Source organism: Kwoniella shivajii, chromosome 5, assembly GCF_035658355.1.
Source record: "Kwoniella shivajii chromosome 5, complete sequence".
NCBI lineage: Eukaryota > Fungi > Basidiomycota > Tremellomycetes > Tremellales > Cryptococcaceae > Kwoniella > Kwoniella shivajii.
In genome coordinates, this window is record NC_085912.1 from 1,958,574 (window position 1) to 1,984,595 (window position 26,022).

Here is a 26,022-nt window from a genome sequence, read left to right on the forward strand (position 1 = left end):
CATCTGCTACAATCTCCTTCACCATTCACCACTGATATGCATCGTATCTCAGCTTCATTATCATCTAAGGCGCATCGTTGAAGCCCATGTTGACGACACATCGGATACAATCACCAGCCTTCTCGTCAAAACCCTCTCAGTTAGCGATGAGGTACTTGTCAAACCCGCATAGTAACAAAAGCAGCGTTGACTCACGTGCATGTCATCGAAACCTTGGTTGATACCTTCTAGATCTTGGTGATGGGTAACGAACTCATCTACCCAGAGTGTACCCGCAAGGTAATCTGAGAACCAAAGAGGTCAGCGACGATTATGTCGATGAAAGGGCTCTTGAAGGGCTGATAGGTGAGTCAACAAATTTTACTCACCATCTACGATACCAGGAAGTTCGGTTCGACCTTTGACACCACCAAAAGCGGATCCTTTCCAAGTTCGACCAGTTACCTGTTACGTTCATTCAGCGACAAACTCTCTCGCACATGTGGGATCCCGTTCAAGTGGAGTTTGCTTCTCTGACCGGTTGACACTCACAAGCTGGAATCTAAGAAGATGACAGACAAGATCAGCTCTATATGCCGGATGCGTACCAGATGATAATCTCAATGACGATCCAACAGACTTACGGTCGAGTAGAGATCTCAGCACCAGCAGGAGCTACACCGATGACGTTACATACACCCCAACCTTTATGACAGGCTTCGAGAGCTGATCGCATTACTTGGACCTAGGATCAATGCAATATCGGTGAGCCATCGAACGATATGCAGTCTACGTATTTCCGAGAGACGATCGTTTCTCCGCCAAGATCACTCACGTTGCCGGTAGCGTCAAAGGTGAAGTCAAGACCTCCATCAGTCTCTTCGACAAGGAAATCGACAATTGATTTGCCTTCAGGAAGTTTGGTAGGGTTGACGAAGTCGGCTGTGCATCAAGTTTTAGCTTTGAAATCTGGTCTCTTCCATCAAAACGGTTCGATTCCTCCCCAATGGGTAGAAAGCTCAGGATCCTGTCCAATCCATCCAGAATATCAAGATTCACTTCTCATGCGAGAGATCCTCAACTACGGATGATTATAATCCCCATAATTGTATATCTCCCCCCGTAATTATATATCTCCCATCACTTCAAGTCTGGAGCACAATAAAAGATCACTCACTAGCACCAAACTTCTTTGCCCATTCCTCCTTTTTGTCATTGGTATCAATAGCGATAATTCTCTTTGCTCCTTTCGCTTTAGCACCTTGCAAGATTGACAATCCAACGCAACCAATACCAAAGACGGCAACATTTGATTCCTCAATTCCTGGAGTTTTGGTCGCGGCACCATATCCGGTCGTTATTCCACATCCCAACAAACATGCTTTCTCCAAAGGTGCCTTCTCGTTTACTGCTACGACAGAATATTTGGAGACAACGGTATATTGAGAGAAAGTTGATGTGCCCATCTTGAAAGCGATACGAAGTCAGCTAAGATAAGCCTATACACCTGGTTCACTCCCTGAGTATGTCGACAGCTGACTCACGAAATGAAGGATATCTTTCCCTTTACATTTGAATCGGGTTGTACCATCCGGCATAACACCTTTACCTTGAGTAGCTCGAACTATTACAGGCAGATTGCCCAAGGATCAGCTGACGCACACCTGAAAGTAATTCACTACCTATTTTACTCACCTTTTCCACAAAGATTTGTTTTGCCAGATCTACAGAATTTACATTCTCTACATTCTGAGATATGTGTGCAATCAGCTCATGTTTATCAAGATATGGCAGGATCGCGGCAAACCGATATTGTCCGAGCGTTTGACCTACCAGCAGTGTAAAGTGGTACAACGTGATCTCCGACTTTAACGTTATCAACACCTTGTCCGACTGACTCTACGATACCACCACCTTCATGTCCCAAAATAACGGGGAAAGCTCCTTCGGGATCTTTACCTGATAAAGTGTAATCGTCGCTGTACAGGATAGTATTCCACGTCTTTCAGTTCAGGTGTCATACTTAGATCGTTCAGTTCGCATGAAGAGCTCACGTATGACAGATACCGGTACTGTCACAAGTTACCAGCTTAGCTTGATTCACCAGGAGAGAGATTATCATAGTAGTGTAAGATGGAAACGCAAAGGATACTTACTAAAGAATCTTGATTCTAACTTCACCATCTTTGGGTGGGGCAACTTCCACTTCTTCAATAGAGAGTGGTTTGCCTTTGTATTCGATTTCGGGTACCAATCAGCAAGGCCATTCTGAGAACAGGTAGAATGCTAAAATTGCGCTTACCTGCTTCCCAAGCGATAGCGGCTTTACAGGTGATAGTCTATTTGTTCGTCAACGCATCGATATCGGTCAACGGTATTCTGGCTGATTGAATGAAGCACGATTCTCGGCTCACTTTTCCTTCGGTAGACATGATGCTAGTACTTTTGATCTTTAACTAAGAGAGAAGAAGAAGCAGAGGTATGAGATTGGGTAGAAAGATAGAGAGAGGTACGAGTAGTCTATCAAAAGCGTTAAATAAACGCCAACCGATGTTATCCGATTTCGGGAAAGAAGTGTCGACGTCATTGGTGAGAGGAGTCGTTACGTAATCATGATCTGTTTTTGTTATGATCGTGTAGTCTTTTCTCACTAACGGTGGCCACAGCAGTGAGAGATCAGGCAAAGACGCAGACATGACAAGAGGTTGGAGGATGAAGGAGATGTATGATGTGGAGATATAGAAGGGGGGAAGGCGTGTCTGCTCAGTCACATCAATCACCCTCCCTGTCTTGAGCGTTGCCTGGCGATGGGACTGGTATCATTCCAAGGTCAGTCCATGCATTTTTAGTACCCTCTACTTGGGTCTGAACTTTTCCCATCACTTGCATGTAGATCTCTGTCCGCTCACATTTGTTGTCCAAACCGTAAAGGGTGAGCCTTATTCTCAGTCGTTGATAAAATCAGTTAGGTCAATTGGGATTACTTTAGCGCCGGTTATGATGATCAACCGGGCAATTTAAAAACATCACACAGCCCTATATTTCATCATCATTAAAGCATTCCCACCTCAATTGTTCTCTTCTATCTCATCGATCACATCAACTTCAACTCAGTCACTCCAGGGCTCCGCATCACACGGAAGAGCAGCTTTACCAACTTAGACACCTACCATATCAGACCGGCAAGCCATGGGCGACTCTGCAATTCACGCTTTGGCAGGATCAGTAGGAGGATGTGTATCAATGGTAAGTCGCGTCTCTCTCTCTCTGCCTTGGATCCGTGCAGAGGAATGTGCTGACTGTACTGGGTGATAGGCTTTGACCTAGTAAGTTGATAGAGCGCCCAAGACAATACATGACTGACATGAACGAAGTCCACTGGTCAATCTGTCTACTAGAGCAGCGGTACAAACTAAGAAGGAGAATCTGGTATGTCATTGCTCTACGATCCCCTTACTATCATCGCATCCTATCTCATCCTCACTCACCCAAAGTATCGCAGATCATGAACCTGTTAACCAGCTGCTGATGATCCTGTGTTGCCTAGACTATACTTGAAGCGATTCAGGAAACGCTTCACAAAGAAGGTTTATCAGGATTATATTCTGGCTTATCGAGCTCCTTAGCCGGTATAGCTATTACCAATGGAGTCTACTACGCTTTCTGTAAGTTACCGTCTCCCTGTTCCTGTGATTTCTCGAGGGACCTGTTCGCGTATGCTGATTGCTTATCCTGTTGATCAGATGAAGAGACTAGATCATTGTTGATCAAGCGAAGAGGCAATACCTCTTCATCGAGTATCGGTTTAACAACTGGTGAAGGTATCGTGGCTGGATTGATCGCTGGTACGTCGCCTCGTCTATATCCACCGTCCCAGAACCTATCGGATCGATCCGCTAAGTTCACAACTGAAGGAGACTGTAATCTACTGAAATTTGATGTAAATCTCAGGATCAATAACTACCCTCGTTACTAACCCGATTTGGACCGTTCAGACCTCGCAATCTACTCATGCGGTCACCGAAACCAAAGCAGGTGAAGTCAAAAAAATCAAACCTTCTGCCATTGAAGCTGCCAAGGAGATCCTTGATAAGGATGGTATCAAGGGTTTCTGGAGGGGAATCGGGCCTGCTTTGATATTGGTTATTAACCCTGTGATTCAGGCGAGTCAATTGTCTTCTCATAGCTCAGACGCTGAGCTGATCTTTGACGAAATATAGTATACCACTTTTGAAAGACTCGTATCAGTCCTCTTGTCTTACAGACTATCCAGAACTGGCGCGACATCGACTGGGCAAAAAGCTCTCGGAAGAAGTTCTCTCAGTGATTGGGATCTGTTCTTCCTAGGAGCAGCGAGTAAATTGGTTGCTACCGGTGGAACTTATCCTTATGTGAGCACAATTCAACCTCTATTTCTCGCACGAAGCTGGGCATGAATCCACGCTAACCATGATTTATCGCGGACAGATTGTCGTGAAGTCGAGACTTGTGAGTATCATTGATTCTGCTATTTCTTCCAGCGACATTCACTTATGGGTGTAAGCGCCACCTTATAGCAAGCTGCTACACACAAATACAAATCATCTCTGAAAGCAATCTTACACATCCTTGAGGTCGAAGGCGTTTCAGGTGAGTTAGCGTTCCTTACTTTCGCGTACATCAATCTCATGATGGATCTTCTATTAGGTCTTTACGCTGGATTGGGTCCTAAGCTACTTCAATCAGTACTAACCGCCGCATTCATGTTTGTCGCTCAGAGAAGGATTTATGAGTTTGTCAAGAATGTAAATGCAGTTTTTGGTGTATAACTCGATGAAAGGACTGACAAATTTAATGTTTTTCTTTTTGATTAGCTTGTCATTATCGCCGCTCAGAAACGACTTGCTACTGCTTAAATTGCTGGGCGGAAGGAACAGGTATAATGGTAAACCATTTCTATATATCATGTATGGTTTGTTAAACCCGATATTTTGCGTAACCGATACCGTGATCGGGACAGACTTTGTCAACAGACTCGAGGTTCTGATATGCGATTGACCATTGCATGTGCACTGAGAACAAGATACGCCTACATACATGCATCTCCTCAAATCATACACTCATCTTTCTGTCAGCTCCTTCGCGATGATTATCGAAGATGACCTGCCGCCTTTGGACAACCCACGGAAGTTGATCGATTACTGCTTCTCAGCATTGCAATAGCTACAAAAGGTCTGGCCATTGTCAAGGGTTCGCCAATCACACGGTTCTGCATTTTCGATGTCATGCGTCAATACCTCAACTTATGTAATTCAGGCAGGTGAGTTGTATCGAAAATATCGATATGATGTAAATAGATTGACTCGAAAGGTGAAGTAGCTTCTAACTCACCACCCTCGTTCTCACCTTCATCATCACCTTCACATATATCGTCTGCGATCACGTATAATTTGAGGGTAGTCTGAGAGACTTTCATTCTTCTGATTTGCCAAAATAATGTCTCTAAAGGGCTGAAAAGTCAAATCGAGTTTGAGATGTCAGTGGCTGCGGGCTATTGTGATAAAAGGGGGAGTGGCGTGCAAAAGGGATATTCTCCTTATTTATATCCTTCTGTGTTTGGGGGTATGTAAAAGCTTGATCATTGTAGACCAGGGCGTGAACATATGAACGAGGAGAGGTTTAGTCATGTTCCTTTGTAAAAAGAGGATTTAGAAAAGGGACAAAACCCTTCTACGAGGCTTCTTCTTCACTTTTCAGCATCGCCCTGCATGCTAGCACACTCCCATATCTGCTATAGATATTGCCTAAAGGGTGAAATTCGTAAGTGAGGAAATGAGGTGAAACGTGGAAAGGAATACAGCTTCAGTGAATCAGCAGACATATCTAAGAAGAATGATCCTCGTCCAAGAAGCGAAAGCTTCCTGTGCCCTTCCCATCAAATGTCTTTTTGTCAAGGAAACACCAATTTCGGTGGAATCATGACATCAATCACAGGCTGAAAAGGCACGTTTGATACTTCTCCTCATGTTTGTTCAAGAAGGTGTTCACAACCGCGCGCATCCCTAAGTGTACAACTTGTAACGTGCAATAAACATACCGCGAATCTACCTCCATCATAGATTGTTCGTGTTTTCAAAGGCGAAAGTGACGAAAAGCGCTAACTCCTTGTATGATGATACGTTTGCATTTGGTCAGGTATAGTATGCAATTAGTCAAAATGACTCTTCCCCCACTTCCACCAATTGCTCCGCCCAATCATCCAACGCCCAGATGGTGAATTTACCCAATTCATACCATTTCTCCCTTTTGGCCGTTTCCTTCCACGCCCGTGACAAGCCTTCGCGATACAATAACATGATGTCAGCGTCCGTCAAAACTTTGCAGTACAAGGCGAATGAGGACAACAGAGCAGGTGATTGTATGACTTACCAGAAGTGAACGACCATAACTCGACATTCCATCCTCTCTTCAGGGCTTCTCTGACAGCACCTGGAAATCCGTCTTTATTGAATTGACCTCCTCTTGCGTCTCCTGTAGCTAGAACTAACGTTGAGCCCTTCTCAGCCTTGAAACCTTTTTCATTGATGATTTGTAACATCTTCAAATGAAGTATTTCATCCACTCCCTGTTCTCTATATCTTCTCAAACCGATATCACCGTGTGTGGATATACGTGACTGGGGTTTTGACGATACTTTCATGGAGTTGGGATCTTCAACTTCATCTTCGTACAATTCTACTCGTTTCAAAACTGAGATTTCCCATCCTAAGCGGACTAACGAATCGAGATTTTGCTGTAGTGGTGATGAAGCGACCAGATGTAATGATCCTGGAGGTGAATGTCTGCCTCTACGAAGTAGCAGAGACAGAGCAGGAAGAGATAGTGTACGAAGATGACGTGGTGGGAGCGCATCAGAAGGATTCGCGAATAGATGTTGTAACAGTCCATGAAGGATATTGGAGCTATACAGGAAATTAGATCAGCTCATTCTGGCTTTCACCGAAATAGATTTTCCATGCCCGTCAGAGACTAGCGGAAAGCTTTTACTCACTGGTCTACGTAGATATGAGTTAATCCATCCGTGTCCCATTTACCTCTAAACCCACATTCACCTTTACCTCTCATTTTACCTACACCACCTTGCCACACGACTTGACCTAGCTTTTCCCCATATGCAAGTTTGTGGTCATCGATCAAGAACGATTTGATCAGAGATTTCTCAGCAGGAAATATCTTTGGGAGTTTTTTCCCCATCACTTGAAGCGAGATCGGAGTAAGTGTGACTCTCTCGTCATTTGTGTCTAGTTCATCCTCCGTTTCAACTGATTTCGGAGCAAGAGGTAAGGTCAAACCACACATTATTTCGGTGTATAGACCTTCTCTCATCTTCGCTATTGATCTCCTCAGAGCGATCTTATCCGTTTTGATTGAAAGTAAGGGAAGATCTAATTGTCGCCTAAAAACATTGGCGATCTTGATAGTCGTGTTGACATCTGCTAAAGCAGGAAACAAATCCCTTAGAACTGGGGGAAGAGAGTTTCCTGACGTGGAATCAAGTTTGGATTGACGTTCGATTTTGTCTAATACATCTGTGCCATATATATCGGACAAATCGCGCTGAAATACGGTCGGCGGAGGAGGCGGAGGAGGTCGAGTCGGTTGACTGGTTTGACTGAGTTCCTCTGATGTTTGGTCTGCCGGATCGCCTACTATGGAAGGGGGTGGTGAGGAAGCACGAATGACGCGTAAAGCATTACGATAGCGACGTCTACCTGGAAGTCTTGTCTGTACCCATCTGACCTTCACTCGAGGTGACTTAGTCTGTTCAAGGTGGGACAGAACGCTTTCGCTTGGGATAGTGCTGATGTATGACTCCGTCTTCTCCATGTCTAATGCAGCAAGATGCAGCCGGTCACCTTCCTTTGCCGAACTTGGTAATTCTGTAGCGTAATCATGGGGGATGGGATATTCATGGTAAACAGGAATGCCTTTATCAAATACACGGTCATTGTGTTGGGCTGTAGATTTGTCGGGATGTGTTGACTGAGTCGGCAGTGTAGAAAAGAGTTCTCCTTTGTAGAGTGTCGAATCTGACGGATGGTAAGATTCGGTTATAGCTCGTAACAAATCGAGAGCCGTTGCCGGAAAAGAAGGAGGAGAGGAAAGTAATTTGGTTGCAGAGGATAGTGTGATGGGATCGGAAGCACGATCGACTGCCGTGAAAGATATTGAGCTCTAATAGCTCGGTTAATAAAATACGAGCAGACCAACTTACCAGCTGTATCGGACGAGCTTCCACTAGATAAGTCAGCCTCTAAGCCAAGCAGTGACAGATCTAGCTCCTCTTCTATCTCAAGCATCTTGTCCCCCATGGTGTATGCGATCTTCTAAAAACTTTGAAGATATGGATGTCGAACAGAACAAACGGCGATCGGGAAGAGTGATGGGTGGCAAAGGTTTAATGAAAGAAGATAATTCACCTGAGCATCAAAGCACTGAATCTAGGCATCCTCTCTCACTGAACAGTTATGGAGAATGTACGAAGGATGCAGGTTCAGATCATGTCCCAGCGTTGAAGCTGTGAAAGAAGGAAATATAATCAAAGCAGAAGAGAGAAAAGATTGAAATGCAATTATATATCGAAAGATCGTCGATGAAAATAGAACCCGGTTTACCCGACATCATGTCACTTTACGAGTAACGGGCAATTCAACGGTGGAAATGGGAAATGGGGATATATCGAGCTGACTGTTCACTGTACTTGTCATACGTCCTTAGCCTTAGCCAAGAGAGAGTAGGATGCGATGCAGCTATATTCGGAGATCGACTAATACATGCATGTCCACTGTGTAGTCGTTGGTACTAATCCCAGCCACCATCCATTACACTTTTCCCGAATCGTCGCACGATCCAACCTACGCTTAACGGACCAATGATGGTACAGAGGATGATTCCCCAATTAACGATGAGGAATTCATCTTCGGTAAGAAGGGCTCGAGGAGTGTTATAAGCGATTTGAGAAATTCTGCTCTCAAGAACCATTTTACGGTTTAGTGAGAGTTCCCAATTATAAGAGAACGCTGTCCCACTCACAATAATCCAATTTCTCCTCTGGCGACCATCGCGCTTCCTAAAAAGACCGCTCCTTTCCAAGATCCGAGCTCCTTCTCGTCCCGGGAACACCCTTTGGCTGATTGGGACTTGCCTTTTGGCCAGAAGAGCAACCAGAGTCCACAAGCTGCTTTACCAAGTAACATCAAGCTAGCGTAAATAATTCCACGCCAAATGATTCTACCTTGCCAAAGCGGAACGAAAGGTATACAATATCCGATTGAGCCAAAGAAAATCGGTACGAAAAGATACGTAAGAAGAGGTGTCAGATATCTTTCAAAGGCTGAGCGTAAAGTAGGGGTTACAATGTGCTGCTCCGACAAAAGACCTCCAGATGAGAGAGGCTGAATAGAGTTAGAAGAGGTAGTACCAAGTCTTGAATTTCCAGGATAAGTATTAAGCCTTCTCAACCCCAAATTATGTGTATTTTGATCGAGGGTATGTCCGGATTCTCCTAATCCTTCCAGATGGGATGTAACCTTCCAAGTGTCATTGAGATAAGCACAAGCAAGTCCAGCGATATAAGCTCCATACAACGGCGACGTTCCTGCGTAACCGGCAGCAGCCACCATTCCGATGAACGAGCAAGCCATAAGTCCAACTAGTAATGGTTCTCCGCCCCAGACAGCTTCTTTCCATCTTATTCCACTTTGCAGTCTACCATATGAAGGCTTGAGTACGAAACGGGTTAAAGGCACGACAACGATTCCTAATGCTATAGTCACTCCAATTGTCCTCCCTACGCTTTTACCGATTAAATCTTGAGAGGAACTATCGTCTTCACCTAATGTGGTCAGAATACTAGCTAGTACGAAAGCGACTACATCATCCATGACTGCTGCCGATAGTAAAGCAGTTCCGAGCTTGGTTTCTCGAAGGTCAAATCCTACGGAGGCAGGATTGAGAACCGAGAGTGATGTCCCTAGAGATGTGGACGAGAGCGCAGCGCCCGCAGCGAAAGCGTGCAAGGTTGAGAATGACGCTAAGGGAATCAGGACAAATGACAATGCGATGGAAAGCAGGATACCAGTCAAAGCGATACAGGTGGAAAGGGGAAGTAGCGATACAACATTGGCGAAAGATGAGCTCAGGCCGCCTGCGTGTGTCCAAGTAAGCAAACAAAACAACTGATCTCGAACCAAACTTTTCCGCTTGCGGGTAAATTCACTCACCCTCAAAGACTATTAAAAGCAGACCCACATATCCGATAGCTACAAAGGCTTCTTCCCAGCTCTGATCAAGCCATCCCGCGACCGGTGTACCGAAGATGATTCCAATCAGAATCTGACCTAATAGCTGAGCACTCAACAGATGTTGCGAAATCCAACCTAATAGATTGAGTAGATATACCCAAGAAGCAAGTATCAACAGTTGTGCTGTGCTTGGCTCATGATAGGCAAAAGAAGACCACATCCATTGAGCTGATATTTTTGTCTTTGGGAAGAAAAAGCAATGAAGACGAAAATGAGGATGATGATCAACGTAGATTACAATGCAGATGACAAAAATACAGATGTCAGACACTTGGCAAACTGCGACATGTTACGTAAGTAATATATGGGGTTGCGATGCACCACATGTCACATCCCATACATTGGGACGATTATGCAGCATGACCACCATCAACTATAAGATCTGCACCGATGACGAATGAGCTTGCTTCGGACAAGAGGAAGATGACAGGTCCTACGCGGTCAAAATCAGTCAAGAATCGATTTATACGACGGGAAGCAATTCACCTCGATATTCGTCTCCTGTGCTCGCTCGACCCAGCAGAGTTGAGTTGACCATATCTTCCTCGTATCCTGGACGGGCAGCCACGATACCTGCAGTCATAACTGTCTTGATCTGGAGGGAGAGTGAGCAACGGCGCTCACTCACAAAAAGATTCAGCTTACATATCCAGGTGATACAGCCTAATTTACCATTAGATAAAATGTTAATACCTGCAACGTCTATTCCTGAGTCGCAACTCACATTGACACGAATACCAGATCTTCCCCATTCTGCTGCAAAGCTCTTGGCCATATGTATGACTGCAGCCTTGCTCGCCGAATATGCTGAACAAGGGATTTGTCTATTGGCGACGTGTCCCGCGACACTAGCTGTAAGGACGATACTGGCACCTCCGGCACCGGGACTCCCGTCAACCTTATTCCTCTTCAGCCACTGATCTGCGAAAGCCTTGCAGCAGAGGAATGTTCCGGCCGTGTTGACATCAAAGACTTTTCGCCAATACTCGATGCTAGATTGTAAAACTGTTAAGCTGGATGGGACACCCGCGGCGAGAAACATGCCTTTGACAGGTGCTGAAGGTGAAGCCTCGACAAAAATCTCGGCGAACACCTCATTCACTGCATCCGAATTGCTGATGTCGAGGTTGTAATAAGTGATCTTGAGGTTGTTGGCAGCTGCAGTTGCTTGACATTCTGACCATTCAGGCTCGGTGGGAACGGGAAGCAGATCGACTGCCGCGACGTTGGCACCTGCTTCGAGACATCCTCTCGTGACTGAGAGTCCCAAACCTCGACCACCACCGCTAACGATGATGGTTCGGTCAGGCAAGGCAAAAAGAGCCGGAGTTGCTAATGTGGAAAGCGGAGCTGGACGTTATGTCGCGTCAGAAAACACGAACAATCCCGCTTTCCTATACCACTCACTGGGTCCTAATACAGACATGATATCTATGGTCTTTTGGGGAATACTTCAAGTCAAGACAGACATAACTTCAGACATGCTTCACCTCATCTATCTATGACATGCTTATCTCTCATTCGACTAAAGCCTAGTAATAAACAAGGGTAACTTTTCGGTGGCGCTCCAAGCGCGGATATGAATAGTAAAAGCGCTGTTAACCTTATCGGAGTTCCTGGCTTCAGGGGACTTGTGAGACCCAGACTATTGGGAACATTGGGAAAAGAAGCTAAATAGGGTAAAAGATTGCAGAGTTGCCCACTCTTTTGTCCTTACCTCTTCACAACATATACAAGATCCTAGCACCATGTCTACAATGATCCCATTTGACAACGAAAAGCAACATGACTCGGATGTCAACGAGCTTACCATAGCCAACGATGAGCCACCTGCCGAAGTGGAGTGGTATAGGAGTACGCTCGTGCAGGTCGTCATCGTTGGTATGACTTCCTTCTTGGCACCTGGAGCGTAAGCATCTCATCATTCAAGAGTGATCGCACCTGTGTCACAGCCACATGATAATGACTGGCTCGCAGATATTCTTCCCTCGCATCAGTCGGTGCCGGTGGTCTTGCCAACGTTAACATCGGAAATGCAAGTGTCGCGTTGGCGTATGCTTTGATCGTACCATCTGCTCTTTGCGCAAGTGAGTTACGAAGAAGATGTACAAAACAACTAAAACGTCACTGAATCTCACTTTCAGCTGCATGTTTATCCAAACTTGGTGCTCGATACAGTCTTTCTCTCGGTGCTGCCGGCTATGTGTTCTACGCAGCCGCGTTGTACCAAAACTCTGCTACCGGCAATCAAGGCTTTCTTATTGCGGGTGCCATCATTTGTGGAGCCACAAGTGGTATCTTTTGGGTTACCGAAGCCGCTGTTACCATGTTGTATTCCGAACCCCAATACAAGGGTAGACATCTAGCTATCTGGCAATCTCTATTTCAGCTTGCTACCTGTATCGGTGGTGCAATCAATCTCGGACTTAACATCGATTTGGACCAAACAGGTGGACTTAAGCCTAAAACGTGAGTTTGCTGTTTGACAGGCCAGACCTTCAATTAATATAGCAATAGCTTCTTGGTGTTCGTTGGTCTGAACGCAATCGCGCCCATATGTGCTCTTCTTCTGTCTAATCCAAAACAAGTCCAACGAAAAGATCACCTGCCCGTTCCTGCTTTCCCAGCTGAGCCGTTCTTCAAGGAAGTCTGGTTGACTGTATTGGAGCTCAGAGACCCTCGTATCATTGCTTGGAGCTTTGCCCGGGACTAAATTTGGACCTCGACTAACAGAGGACTAGGTTGTTTTCTTTGGTCGCAATCCCTCTTTATTCCCTCTTGGACTTCTACCTACCTCGCCATACGTGCGTATACCTCCTACCTTTGCCACTGTTCTTGTACTGATAGATCACAGACTTTTCGGTCCGTGTTCGAGGTCTCACATCTCTTATCACACCTCTTCTCACTATTTTAACTCTTGCCTTTGTCGGTTCCGTTCTCGATGTTAAGACCTTGACTGTCCGATACAAGCTTGTTATCACATGGAGCTTTCTGCAGATACTTGGCCTTGGTTCAGCGATATGGCTTCTAGTCATGCAAGTCAGGCAGAGTACAGAGTCTGTTCCTCCCACTTGGGATTGGGGCACACCTGGTTTTGCAGCTGCCTGGGTACCTTATCTCTTCTCTTTCGCTGCTTCGTGGACCAGTTACGGTTTCTTCTGTAAGTGGTACCGTCCTGTTTCATTGGAGAGGAAATGATCATATAAGATCACATCTGATCATATATGATAGACTACATGGCGACCTATTGCTTCCCCCAAGAAGCGTCCGGCGCAAGAACTACACGTATCATCGCAACTCTTCGATCGGCTGAATCTGGCTCTGCAGCAATTGCTTTCGGTATCAATTCGATTAACGTACCATTACACCATATAGGGTATATTAACTTGGTATTCATAATCGTATGCTTGTTTTGTGGCGCTTACGTTTTGCAATGGATTTGGAAGAACGACAAGAGAGGAGCTTATACGGAAGTGATTTTGCCAGTAGAGCCCGTGCCTGCTGCGATCCATTGAACAGCCCGAAAACCCCACTTTACCTATTTCTGTGTTCTCCTTCATCACCAGACCAAATTAGAGTAGTGTCTTGCCTTTGTTCAACTTTTTGATACTCTCGTTGATAGAGCATGCAGGAATAATGTTTTCGCGGTGTGGTCTGAAGACGATAATCATGATCACTGGGTCTTTTTCCCCCGTGGCATTATCAACGTCACCCGGTGCGAGTAAGCTTAAAACCCCTTAATACCGCAAAAGGGCAAAAAGAATATGGGACAGGCAGATCAATCACTATCCGTAGCCGATTATTCAACTTCGCCTTGGCTTTCAACCGTTCTCCACAGTCCCGTCACAATATCCTCCCGTTATCACTCTCCGGCTCCGCTTTTCGCTTTTCAGTAACGCTTCATGGTTGGCCATGTTCCAGTACCTTTGCCCTGCATGGACAAAATCTGGACTGCACTAATTTAAGCGTTAATTAAAATAAATATGTTTGAGCGCGTATATCTGAAGTTCATCCGCGCTCAAATGCTGACATCCTGGAAATGGGTTTCCAGGATTGGCTTCTTAAGCTTAATCCGATTATTCACGCACGTCATGTTTGCCTTGTCCAACTCGACTTACAATGCCCACTTTTCAAGTACACACCGATTTGTTGTTTGATCCTAAGAAGAAGGAGTTTGTCAAGGATATTTCTATTACCATAGATCCAAACACCGGTCTTATCACTGAAGTACACCAACGTAAAGATGAATTACCTGACAGCATCGAAAAACCCAACATAGACCTGAGAGGGAAAGTGGTCTGCCCAGGCTTTGTCGATGCTCACACCCATATCTTCTTGCACGCTTACAAGTGAGTCTCTGTTGATCCTACACGTACGGTTCCACTGATAATGAATATAGTGAAGCACCGTCCGTGGTTCAAAAGCGAGATGAGAGTTTCGTGGAACGAATTGTTCGTGCAGTGAATCATTGTCGGTTAGGCTTAATGGCCGGATACACAACGTATCGGTGAGTCGTATAAGCACGAAGGGTAAGCTGAAATGTAGTGACCTTGGCTCGGAATCGATGAAGGAGGCCGATGCGAATATCCGAGACGCTATCAATCGTGGACTTACTCCCGGTCCAAGACTCTTTGTCGCAACGAGAGTCATCGCTTCTACAGCCGCTTACGAGCCTAGAACAGAGAATCACCTCGGAGGGACCTGTATGCCGGCGGGGTGCGATTCTGCGGACGGTCCAGACGAACTTCGAAAGGCGGTCAGACGACGGATTGGTCATGGTGCAGATGTCATCAAATTTTACGCTGATTACTATCGCCGAGTCATGCGATTTCCGCCCAAACAACAGCATCCATACATCCCTTCTATGAAATTCCAACCCGTACATCCAAACCCAGATTTGGTCGTATTTCAGGACGAAGAAATGAATGCAATCGTATCTGAAGCTAAATTGGCATGTGCACCAGCGATAGCTCATGCAGACTCAAGAGAAGGTGTCCTTGCAGCTGCTCGAGCTGGTGTATTATCGATAGAACACGCTTCCAGAGCGGGAGAAGACGGTCTCAGTATGTTGAAGGAAAAAGGAATCATTTTTGTCCCAACAATGGCAATATTCGAGCTCATCTTGCAAGAACGTTTCGACCGGGTGGTGGAGAATCTCCAGTTGGCCCATAAATTAGGTGTACGATTGGCTTGCGGAGGCGATACCGGTACCTTTCCCCATGGAGAGAATGCAAGGGAAATGGAAATCTTCATCGAGGCTGGCATTTCTGTGGAGGATACATTAGAAGCCGGCACAGTCGGTGGCTGGGAAGCTTGTGGTGGTGATCTTTGCGGTCGTAGGTTCGGATGGTTCGAGACAGGATGTGCTGCAGACATAATCGCACTGGATACCGACCCCCGGGTGGATCCAAAAGCTCTCAGAAAGGTGTCATTTGTCATGAAGGATGGACGAATATGGAAAGAGAACCATGAGGCGGTTGATCTATACTCGCCATGAAAGTGATGTATGTAGATACCATATCTACCGTAAGCATGCAGTACATGAGTACATGGGATATACTTGGATTGAATAGATATTATAAGCATTGTCTTTATGAGAATGGCGCTATGCAACACAAGATCGTCATGCCAAGGGCATACTCAGAGACAGCTAGGTGTACGCTTTCAGGTCTTGATGGTGCAGCGACGAAACCCTGAACAAAGTGACCCGCTCGGACGACTTCGGTATGACTCTTAAATCTCAGGCAGCACAACGTCGATCTGAGGTCCACATTGCTTACTGTCCTTGGTACACACATATCATCACCTGAAGGTCCTACATGAGGGCAGTGAACGCTTGGTCGAAGAGATAGCTAAGAAATGTGCAGATAACCGCACCCAAGATTGGTCTCGCCGAGTCTGTTGAATACGAGTCAGCAGCACACGGAGTATAATTGGACGACCCACCTGTAGAAGCTTCCAACGGATAAGCTTGCCACAAAAAACATACATTCGTTGTAGGAAGAACATTGCTCATTCTCATCGCGACAGAGTGCGATAGCTGCTTTACATTTAGACTGTGCAAGGTACTGTTGAAGAATATATGTTCCATTGGTGAAGTCGGTGAGATTAGCAATCCATTTGGCCATGTGAGGAGTGAGGAGACCGGTAGCTGTATTGTCAATACTCGGATTCACTTAAACCGTTCAACTGCTTACACTCACGGAACGATATACACAGTCTGTCCCCTAAGCCTGATGTCTAAATCAAATCGTAACCCCTGTCGCAAGAATGGACCCCTGTCGCAAGAATGCATCGATTTACTGAACAATCAGCAAGAGCTCTCCAAGTAGGGGCCTTGTATTCAGCTCTACAGCGGAACTTTGATACGATTCTGCATGGTAAACTATCGAATGGACGCTAAGTAGCGAGCCCCGTCTCGATTCGGCACTCACACACGTATCCGAATCCCGCTGCGACCGTATTGCCTTGGGCTATAGCGGCAGAGAGCTGCAAAATCGTGAACACCGAGAGACGCGAAGGAAACGAAGCTGGACTTGCGTTGTAGCTTGTAGGCAGTCCGTTTGGAAGCAGTGAATTTGTGACTTACGTAGCGAGCTCGCGAGCATCAACTTGGGGGACACCATAGCCAGCTCAGCAAATGACTAGGCAGGGTCGCTCACCATCAGAACTTGCTGAGATGAAAGTCAGCGACGCAAAGTCGCATCTCGATAAGTTCACCTACAGTATTGATTGTAGCGGCCACTTTGGCGTTTCTGTGATGGGACGAACGAGCGAAGGCGAATATCCTCGAGATAAGGTATACGAAGTGCGAAATAGTAATATAGGATTCAAAGATATACTTTTCTTAAGAAGAAGTTCTATTATTCGAAGTAGGACTTCGACTTATATATCTGGTAGTTCTATAATGCTACATACTTTGCTATTCGTTTCCAAAAGCAGTAAGACATTCCTAACCATAAGGTTATGCCAATGTCTAAGACAAAGTAAAGCATAGTTCTAAGTTATCCAATGTACGCATGTAGAAGGTGCCAGGATCCGAATCATTCCTGTACGGATCGGATCATGACAGTTTCTCGGATACAAGTACTTATCCGCGTAATTGATGACTATACGTATGGCCTCATCTGAACTGATAGCGTTGATGAATATCGCCGTAGACGACACGACTAACATACTGATTAGACGATGAGAAGAAAGATGTTGGTAGAGAGGTATTACGAAAGATTTGTGACAGATCAGGTCGTTTATATGACTTTTGTTGGACTCAGGTCAATGCGGTACCATTGACGATTGTATTCCCTCATCTTGACTGAAATCCATCCTCAATTCCGGATCTTTAACACTTTCAGAATCGAGAGTCCTGGTGAGCACCGCTTACTATCACAACAAAAGCACGCTTTGAATGTGAACCTCCTTAGACCTTGTTAATTTCGTCGTTTTTGAAAACAAGCCTTTCGTCAGCATCGGTCAACATATCATCTGTTTTTTTCGCAGGGAGAACCTTAAACAAAGACCGTCGGGTATCTACCTATCGGCCAACGGGCATACATACAAAATACACAGAATCGATCTACTTTGCGCGATTAAGGAGCTGCACACAGTATATATAGCAAGTACAGCGATAAAGTAAGCTGATCACGCAGAATCTTTCTCTTGAGGTCGCAATAATGCGACCTCCGATTCGATCTCCTCGGCTTTAAGACCGTTCTCGGACGAGTCGTTGGTCTTCTTTCCCGGGATCCAGCTGTACCAAAGTCAGTCTCCGAAAACAGGTGATACTGGGGAAAAGTAACTTACACCTCAGAATATCTCCACCATTGTCCGAATTGACCATACCAAGCAGCACCGAGAGATGTTCCTAGGACTACAACGGGAAGAGTGATGAAAACAGTGATCGGAGTGATCGCTATCCACTCGAAGCCTGGGAAGACGAATGAGATCGTCTCAACAATGGCCAAACCGGAGAATAGAGAGAAAAGAGATATGAGGAAAATAGGCTTTGGGAACGACGGGTAATCGGAGGGGACGCGAACAGGAGCATCGGGGGATGAATCGGAAGGGTAATCGACCGGCTCTGAAACCAAGGAATATTCAAATCGCAGGGTCATAGCGACCTGAGTGATGGTCAGCTTTCTGCGGACATCAAGTGGAAAGAGGGATAAAACGCACTATTACACTTGGAACCATTGCCCCGAAAACGTCACCAATCACGAGGATCATAGACAGAATCCAGTCACTCGCCATCGTCATGTCGGTCGTCTGCGATTCTTCCTTTGCATTTTCTGATTGTCCCATGAAATGATCGATGACCGTGCCCAAAGCGAAACCAAGCGTAGGAACAAGGGTCTTCCAACATTGTCAGAAACAAGAAATTGGCACGGCTTTGCAGAACTCACAAGATAAGCTGCCATAATCTGAACTATTCTTCTTATACTCATTGTAGGAAATCTTATAGTCCCAATGGTTTTTATGAGATATGTAGCGCCAATAATTGGGTGCAGGAACGTGTAGCCAGCCCAAGTTGAATAGATAACGCTAAATGCACCGAACATTGCGAACAAACGACGCAACATTTCAATTCTGAAAGCTCTCTTCTTGTCACCTTCGAATGAGAATGCTAATTGAAAGCCGGATTCTGGAGTTTTCTGGTGGTACCGAACGGCTTTTGTGGTGGGAATAGCAACATCAGAAGACTGAGCAAGTACATCAGCATGGTAAGCAGGAATCGAAACATAAGAGTAACTGACGTAGCGGAAAGATCCTGTCAACAAGAGTACTAAGAGTGTACACCAAACAGTATCAAGTACCACCTGCGATGATATTCTAGGCAACCCGAATATGAAAAACATGTTGACGGAGAAAGCAATGGTGAAAGCGAGGAGGAATGTTGCCACCCTTTTTGCCTTCTTTGTTGCAGTCAATGCTCTCCATTGTTTGAGCGTTCCGGATACAGGTGATGATGGTGTGTTATCAAGAGATCCAGAGTGTGTATTGACAGGCAATGCAGAGACGGCTCGCCAGACCTACAGGCGACTTTAGCGACATGTCAAAGCACACACTGAAGCTGCACTCACGTTCAAAGCCTTGTAGCTCCCGATCACAACAGCAGGGATGGCGGCGAGATGAATAAGGACAGGATGTAGCTCGATGAGCGGATGATCTTCCATGATGTAAAGTGATCGCAGGTGGTAGTGATGTATTATACAGGTTGATGGTCAATGATATTGATGAAGTAGGGAGAGAGGATTATGTCAGAGAGGGGAGCCAGTGCTCTTGAGCTTTTTACATCTCGGCCGCCTTAAGTCCGGAAAACACAGCTTTTGTCTGTTTACATTGCAATTTTGGGTGGAAAAAGCCGGATATGGCCGTTAGAAGTAGAAAAGCATGCATGTGCGTGAGAGATCTATCTGGCTATACAGAACGGTTCACTACCTCTGAGATCATTGGCTTGCTTCTCATTATTGGTGGGTTGATCGCATACAGTTGAAAACAACAGTTACAATCAATGACTATGTACATCACCGAAGGCGACCTGCACTTTCTTTGGGCTAAGGAGCTGCCTCATCTCTGGCTTTCGCCCGACGATTTAGTTCTTCATTGATCTCTTCAGCCGTTCGGAATTTTACTACTTTGTCGACCTCAACCGCGTTGAGAGAGTTACCGAGGTAATAGTTGGAAGTAAACAGACAAGCGATCAGACTACCAAAAGAAACGATTAAGGCTGCCAAGAATAGCTTGTTTGTGGAATCCAGATAAGCTACATGTCATTTCACTATCGTCAGCTACGAAACGATGGTCGAAGAATCATTGCTTACCTTGCTTAATCAGACTTCTTGGCTCAGCAAGCCGGGCAACGTAGATTGATCCGAATATCTCTGCACGCTCAGTTGCATTCAGGACTGACCCAGCATATTTTTCCAAGTTAGCCGGGACGTTTTTATTCCATACGGAAGTGGAAATGGCGATGGCTATCGAACTACCGACTGATGCCCAAAGATTGAGTACAGCCACAGCTATGGCCATATCTTGATGAGGCACTGAAGCTTGAACGGCAGTATAAGACGAGCTGACGGATATTGCACCGCCAAAGCCGATAAAGCATTGGGATAAGACCAGGACGGCGTCGGTAGGCTGCATAGTGGAACGGTATGTGAGGCCAGTACCGCTTCGAAGCACATGTCAATGCTGTTAATTCCGGAGAGCCACTGGATAACACTCACATAACGAATAGAGCGATTCCACAAGTCTGAAGATACTTGTATCGGTGAGTATATCGCATGACTAATCCAGAGAAGATGGCAAAACCACACATCGCAACGGTTACAGTATTGTTGAAGAAGGTATAATTTCGATCCTACAAGACTGTCAATCCATGTTATAAATCTACCTCCAGGCCACTCACAGACCAATCCACGATGACGTATACCCAGGAAGCGAAGTATCCATCTATTAGGTAGCTGGCGAAGTAGAAAAAAAAGTCGATCGTAACACAAGCAACCTGACAAACGCCATCGATCAGCACGTATGAATCTATGTCTCATTCTGGAAGGTCGACTGATACTCACGAATGTTCGGTTGAAAACACGTTTAGGCATGAAGGGGTATTGAGCATAGAACCCATCCCAGATGCACCAGGAGATGAACAACACTCCACCGATAACCAACATGGCGATCAGCGAAGCTGAAGCCCAAAGTCAGCAACAATGCCCCGCCGGTAGCACGACTTACGATTCTTATAGCCTCCCGTAGCGGTGGAACTAAGGGTGATGGGTGTAAGTATGAGAGCGAAACCGAAACCCATGAGCAGAAGGCCGAATGCGTTCAATCTTGTCCAATAAAACCGAACACTTTGATAAAGGGTTCGATTTGAAGATTCACCCGGATCTCGAGAAAGTTCTCGTCGACGGACATAAGAAGATGATGCCAGTGATAGCGCACCAAGTTGTTTGGCCCGACGGTCACCAATGAGCAGCACTGCTAGTGCAGGTGATACACAGACAGGTAAGAGGATGCAGAACATCCCAAACTGGGATAAGGAATTGATCAACACATCTTGAATAGTGCTTTTCGAGTATATAATGGTCACTCACACCCCATCGCCATCCATTATCACTATATCCGTTGATTCCAGTGGTGATATATCCTGCTACGAAAGCATTCAAGACGTATGGTACGTTGATCGCCCCGTCGACGAATGCTCTCCATTGTAGCGATGTTATATCGGCAATGATCAAGCTGTTCACTGTGACAAGTTGTTAACCGAGTGTTCAGCATGAGCTAAGAACCGCTACTACACTCACGGAACGTAATACCAGTATTACCTAGAGTGTAAACTACCTGACCAGCAACCACAGTCGTTACGTTGGTCGCTCCGGCACACATTGCATATCCAACAGAGTAGCATATCACAGATAAAGTCAGTGCATGCGGTCGAGACCAAACATCCGCAAGCTGTCAATTATGTCCCGTGCTGTCAGTCGACGGCGAAGTGGGCTACAGTCCAATGAACTTACTTTTGCAATGAATGGAGGAGAAACGCCAGCTAAGATGGCTCTGATTACACCTATCGTACCGATGATGGTGTGCTCTCCGAAGTGGGACGTGGCAAATGCAGCGTCTGTGAGTTCAGGTACGTCAGTAGGAGAACTCAGAGCAACTCTCTTCACTCACAGTATACGGTCGTACTTCGACTGAGAGAGTATACATACGCGATGAGGGCTATTGACCCCCACAGTGCATACAAGCCCCATCCTTTACCAAAAACGAGGTCTACGTGACGAGTGAGCTTATATTGATTCATTGCGGTACAAAAGGGAACAAACACAACGCTTCGATTCGTGTCACACCTTCTTCCTGTTCGATGGGTTGTGTTACTCCTTCATTTGCTTTGAAATGCGGCACTGACGCTTTCATATCCAAGGGAAGCCCTTTGTCGGCGCTAGAGTGATCATCTCCAGCTTGAAGAGGATGATCGCCCATGGCCAGGGTGTGAATAGCTGTCTCAGCGTTAGGTCCAACCATTTTTACTTTTTCTTCTATTCAGATGTGGAAATGTCAGGTCTAGAAGGAATGAATAACCCCTCCGTTATTTTTGATCCTCACTGTTTATATACCCTTGCCTGGTATTGTGTGATCTGAAAATTTTGCTGACTTCTACCTGTATCTGAGTATCCATGCTTCTCGCTGGCTTGATTGACATTCGGCCGACCGTGAATATCAATCCGAACGTTTGGCGCTGAGGGCGGAAAGCTCATACTTCAATTTCACAAGTTGCGCGGTTTCATACGAGCGTTCCTGTCGACTATCAGATAACGGTTTTGACTAAGCCATATGAAGAGGAGCTAGCGAGCCAAGGACATACGGATTTCTCATCTCCCGTTCAACCCAAATTGCTTGCCAAGCATTCTCAGGGTACAGTCGTTGTTATGACTTACAGGAGATGAAGCTGTCGCCCGAAGTGATTCAGGGAATTCAGACTGCTGCGCTTCAGTTGAAGATGCATGCCTAAAGACTGGCTGGTTCCTGCCAAGACGCGCATGCGACTACAGACAGGTAATTTGTTTGACAGAACGAACAGTTCCTCGGGGTCTTATTCGAGCCTGTACAGTTATCGTATGAGCCTATCTTGCTCCATAGTATATCGTGTTCATTATTCACCACTAGCCATGCGGTAATTGAAGACGGCTGAGGACGCACATGGACTTCGGTGGTCCTCTTGTGTGTGCTATACCCCACTCCTCCAATCATGGCCACAACCGAATTGTGGAGTAAGTCATGCATTGCCCGTACATGAAGACAGGGCAACAAATTGGCTGGCGCTCGAATCTTAAGTCAGTATCAGACCAAATTTCGCTGTGGTCTTCAGGTCATCAGACAAAAGCGTCACTTCACCTTCTCAACAAGAAAAGATGGTCGATATCAAACCAAAATCTCCTTCAGTACGCCTGATCACACGGCTTTTATTCTTCACATCTCTTGGTGGTGTATATGAGATCATCACAGGAACTCTGCATCAAATGCATAATGAATGACGATCATCTTTTCAGATAGGAAAGGTATACTACCAAAGCGGAAGATTTGTATAGTAAAGTCGAGTCACAGCAGAATGGTATGTATATGCACGGATGTGATTCGTATCAATCCAAGTTATAACGACTTCAGGAGGGGAATAAATCAGCAGGACTTGATCTTATTGATTGATTCGGATCCGGAAATTACGAAAGTACGTGTTCTGCTCTCTTGGTGATGCCCAAGATTCTGTGTGACCGCCAAAGAATGTTGAGAAGAAGAGCCCTATGAAGCCCCGCTCGCAAGCCACGCTCGGTATATGTCTGTGTGGTCTTGGCATAGTTATGATTGCAGGCGTTTGGGAGCCTGGTACCGAAAGTAGAGCATCCGGTGCTTTAGGAGCAGGAGGTGATAATTTCGGGGGGGTAGGTGCTTTGGGAGCAGCAGGCGGCGTCGGGGGTGGCGCCGCAATGGGAGCCTTACCAGCAGAAGGGGCAACAGGTACTGGAGCTTTTGGTGCTGGAGGAGGAGGAGCAGGAACAGGCGCTTTCGTTGCAGGGGGAGCTGGCTTTGCTGCCGGTGGAGGGGGCGTGACCTTTGGTGGTGGAGGAATGGGCTTGCTGGCTGGCCGTGAAACGGTTTTGACAGGGGGTTTGACAGGGGGAGGAACGGCAGGTTTGACAGGCGCCACAGTGGGCTTAGCTTTGACAGGGGCTTTCGGTTTGACAGGTGCACCCAAAGCATCCACTGCGGTAGCGTCAGTATCTGGTAAAGAGCTATCGTCAAAGCTATCGTCTTTCATGGAGCCTGTGATCATTGCATTAGGCACTTCTTGACGTTTAATGTTTCTCTTCTCTGCCGGAGGATCTTCGGCGGGTGGATCATCAGGAGCCGCAGTCACGGTAACGGTCGCTGTCTCCGTTTCTGTGATTGTAGCAGTCGCGAGAGCAGTGGGAATTGTGACAACTTCGGTGAATTGGTAAGTATAAACTTCTCCAGGCTGTCCTGTTGCTATATTACTACCGCCGTTGTATCCTGGATCGCCGGGATAGCCGTTAATCCCTTTCCAATGGCCGTCATCGTAAGGGGCACGTTTGTCCATCTTCTCACTACTCAACCAATCTTTCATTGATTGTATCAGTGACGTCTCCTTACTTATTTCCGACCTCCTGTTCACGTCCGCGATGCCCAGATCCTCGCTGCCTGAAAGCCAATCTTCTGTGATGAATGTGTCCACCTCTTGTGGTGATGATTCCCGTTTGAACGGCATTGCTCCAGAATATGAAATAGCGTTGTTGCCCATTGAAGCGAGGCACGTTTCGGCAGAATCACGATAGAAGACGTCATCAGCTTGCACCACCAGTTTTCCGTTTATCCAGATATTGAAACCACCATCGTTCTTCCCAGGAGTATTGAGCCAAACATCCTGACGGATATCCGTCCAAGCACCACGCTGGAATGTCCAAGATCCACGGCCGATACTGAGGCCATAAGGGGTACTACAATCTGAGTATGGCGGCGATGAACATAAACGCTGTGTCTGCCTGTGTCGAGGCGCGTACTACACAAGGTCAGAGTCTCATTAGTTTACTAGCGATACCCTCAGGTATAGATTGGCTCACCAAGTAAAGCTCTCCATGTCCATTTTCTCGCCACATCATTCGGGTGCTAAAGCAGCTATGTATCGATGTATCAGCTGATTATAACGCCACATGATAGAAAGGACTCACTCCCTTGCGTCCACGCCGCCCGCACATCCTGAATGACCACCATATAATCCCGGTAATTTGCCGCCCTTGACGAAGTCGAAGTCGCTCGGGAAAAACACACTGTACTCCAGAGTCGCATTATGCACCTTCCGCATATTGACAGGATGTGCGTAGAAGGTAGATCCTCCCCTTGGGTTATTACCTGGGTTCATTGAGCCGGCAGGATACGTCACTCGCAACGAATTGATAGTGTTATCCCAGCTACTGACAACACTACCATCTAAGGATTGTGAGGAGATATCTGATAAATCTTTGGGGGATCCGTTTAGTACTGCCATGTTTTGAAAGCCTGAGGAGAAATTGGATATGGAAAAAGTGTCCAAGTCAGCCATCTGCGCGTCGGATTGCCATTGAAGACCTGCTGGGAGACCCTCAGATGCCTCATCCATATCACCTTCAGCCTGGTACAAAGAATCGTCCCCGGTCATGGTGATTGGTGAAGAAGAGCTGAAAGAAGTCTGTGAACCGGAAGCATCCAAGCCTGATATCGAATTGTCGAAATCAGAGGCTTGTGGCAGAGGTGCTGCGCTGATAATGATCGAGGTGGTAGACAAAATCGTCAAGATCGTGGTCCATCTGTTGGAGGCTGGCATCTTTGATAATATGTCGACCAGCGACAGCTTTTGTTGATTTGCTTTTTTTTGGTGATTTTGGAGCTGAAAGGGAAGGAGCAGTAAAGGGGATGGAGGTGGGGAGTCGAAGAGAGGAATAGAGGATGAAGGATGAGTAAAGTTATCCGCTGAGGTTCGAGCTGTTTATATGCATTAGGTGGGTGTGCATGACGAAATTATCCATCTCACCCGGGATTTGGACAATCCCAGAGGACCGGCTGGAGTTCCCATGAGTCCTGATGGACTCAGACTGAAACATGGCGAATTGCAGTTGGGTGGAATGTTAATTGGACGAAGTCGACCGCCAGA

The 26,022-nt window shown here is 46.1% G+C and overlaps 10 protein-coding genes across 10 annotated transcripts; 3 read left to right on the forward strand and 7 right to left on the reverse strand.

Annotated features, from left to right (window-relative positions):
- Positions 1 to 64: 64 nt before the first annotated feature.
- IL334_004475 (S-(hydroxymethyl)glutathione dehydrogenase) lies at positions 65 to 2,411 on the reverse strand (the record flags this gene model as incomplete). Its single annotated transcript, XM_062936192.1, has 14 exons — positions 65 to 118; positions 196 to 284; positions 369 to 444; positions 532 to 541; positions 624 to 724; positions 815 to 921; positions 1,157 to 1,445; positions 1,524 to 1,603; positions 1,675 to 1,728; positions 1,813 to 1,958; positions 2,034 to 2,051; positions 2,136 to 2,208; positions 2,282 to 2,318; positions 2,394 to 2,411. The coding sequence occupies 14 exons, from the start codon at positions 2,409 to 2,411 to the stop codon at positions 65 to 67; spliced, it is 1,152 nt and encodes a 383-aa protein (XP_062792243.1).
- A 757-nt stretch (positions 2,412 to 3,168) lies between these two features.
- On the forward strand, positions 3,169 to 4,874 carry IL334_004476 (uncharacterized protein; the record flags this gene model as incomplete). The annotated part of the gene is made up of 11 exons (XM_062936193.1): positions 3,169 to 3,225; positions 3,295 to 3,305; positions 3,354 to 3,408; positions 3,527 to 3,644; positions 3,723 to 3,824; positions 3,931 to 4,142; positions 4,200 to 4,370; positions 4,447 to 4,467; positions 4,536 to 4,608; positions 4,666 to 4,763; positions 4,833 to 4,874. 11 exons carry the CDS (start codon positions 3,169 to 3,171, stop codon positions 4,872 to 4,874), a joined length of 960 nt encoding a protein of 319 aa, XP_062792244.1.
- Positions 4,875 to 6,170: 1,296 nt separating this feature from the next.
- IL334_004477 (uncharacterized protein) lies at positions 6,171 to 8,330 on the reverse strand (the record flags this gene model as incomplete). The annotated part of the gene is made up of 4 exons (XM_062936194.1): positions 6,171 to 6,295; positions 6,388 to 6,920; positions 7,010 to 8,171; positions 8,234 to 8,330. 4 exons carry the CDS (start codon positions 8,328 to 8,330, stop codon positions 6,171 to 6,173), a joined length of 1,917 nt encoding a protein of 638 aa, XP_062792245.1.
- A 490-nt stretch (positions 8,331 to 8,820) lies between these two features.
- On the reverse strand, positions 8,821 to 10,482 carry IL334_004478 (uncharacterized protein; the record flags this gene model as incomplete). Its single annotated transcript, XM_062936195.1, has 3 exons — positions 8,821 to 8,983; positions 9,052 to 10,165; positions 10,242 to 10,482. 3 exons carry the CDS (start codon positions 10,480 to 10,482, stop codon positions 8,821 to 8,823), a joined length of 1,518 nt encoding a protein of 505 aa, XP_062792246.1.
- Positions 10,483 to 10,672: 190 nt separating this feature from the next.
- On the reverse strand, positions 10,673 to 11,748 carry IL334_004479 (uncharacterized protein; the record flags this gene model as incomplete). Its single annotated transcript, XM_062936196.1, has 5 exons — positions 10,673 to 10,755; positions 10,809 to 10,917; positions 10,968 to 10,985; positions 11,047 to 11,672; positions 11,730 to 11,748. The coding sequence occupies 5 exons, from the start codon at positions 11,746 to 11,748 to the stop codon at positions 10,673 to 10,675; spliced, it is 855 nt and encodes a 284-aa protein (XP_062792247.1).
- A 322-nt stretch (positions 11,749 to 12,070) lies between these two features.
- IL334_004480 (uncharacterized protein) lies at positions 12,071 to 13,837 on the forward strand (the record flags this gene model as incomplete). Its single annotated transcript, XM_062936197.1, has 7 exons — positions 12,071 to 12,231; positions 12,300 to 12,409; positions 12,467 to 12,791; positions 12,840 to 13,018; positions 13,064 to 13,126; positions 13,177 to 13,482; positions 13,554 to 13,837. The coding sequence occupies 7 exons, from the start codon at positions 12,071 to 12,073 to the stop codon at positions 13,835 to 13,837; spliced, it is 1,428 nt and encodes a 475-aa protein (XP_062792248.1).
- Positions 13,838 to 14,441: 604 nt separating this feature from the next.
- IL334_004481 (uncharacterized protein) lies at positions 14,442 to 15,819 on the forward strand (the record flags this gene model as incomplete). Its single annotated transcript, XM_062936198.1, has 3 exons — positions 14,442 to 14,671; positions 14,722 to 14,773; positions 14,893 to 15,819. 3 exons carry the CDS (start codon positions 14,442 to 14,444, stop codon positions 15,817 to 15,819), a joined length of 1,209 nt encoding a protein of 402 aa, XP_062792249.1.
- A 2,141-nt stretch (positions 15,820 to 17,960) lies between these two features.
- IL334_004482 (uncharacterized protein) lies at positions 17,961 to 19,492 on the reverse strand (the record flags this gene model as incomplete). Its single annotated transcript, XM_062936199.1, has 6 exons — positions 17,961 to 18,069; positions 18,123 to 18,439; positions 18,495 to 18,671; positions 18,722 to 19,018; positions 19,073 to 19,348; positions 19,400 to 19,492. 6 exons carry the CDS (start codon positions 19,490 to 19,492, stop codon positions 17,961 to 17,963), a joined length of 1,269 nt encoding a protein of 422 aa, XP_062792250.1.
- A 381-nt stretch (positions 19,493 to 19,873) lies between these two features.
- On the reverse strand, positions 19,874 to 22,346 carry IL334_004483 (uncharacterized protein; the record flags this gene model as incomplete). Its single annotated transcript, XM_062936200.1, has 11 exons — positions 19,874 to 20,082; positions 20,141 to 20,490; positions 20,546 to 20,679; positions 20,728 to 20,823; positions 20,891 to 21,006; positions 21,054 to 21,351; positions 21,416 to 21,567; positions 21,626 to 21,776; positions 21,839 to 21,942; positions 21,996 to 22,094; positions 22,148 to 22,346. 11 exons carry the CDS (start codon positions 22,344 to 22,346, stop codon positions 19,874 to 19,876), a joined length of 1,908 nt encoding a protein of 635 aa, XP_062792251.1.
- A 1,168-nt stretch (positions 22,347 to 23,514) lies between these two features.
- On the reverse strand, positions 23,515 to 25,695 carry IL334_004484 (uncharacterized protein; the record flags this gene model as incomplete). Its single annotated transcript, XM_062936201.1, has 3 exons — positions 23,515 to 24,894; positions 24,956 to 25,010; positions 25,064 to 25,695. The coding sequence occupies 3 exons, from the start codon at positions 25,693 to 25,695 to the stop codon at positions 23,515 to 23,517; spliced, it is 2,067 nt and encodes a 688-aa protein (XP_062792252.1).
- Between the last annotated feature and the right edge of the window lie 327 nt (positions 25,696 to 26,022).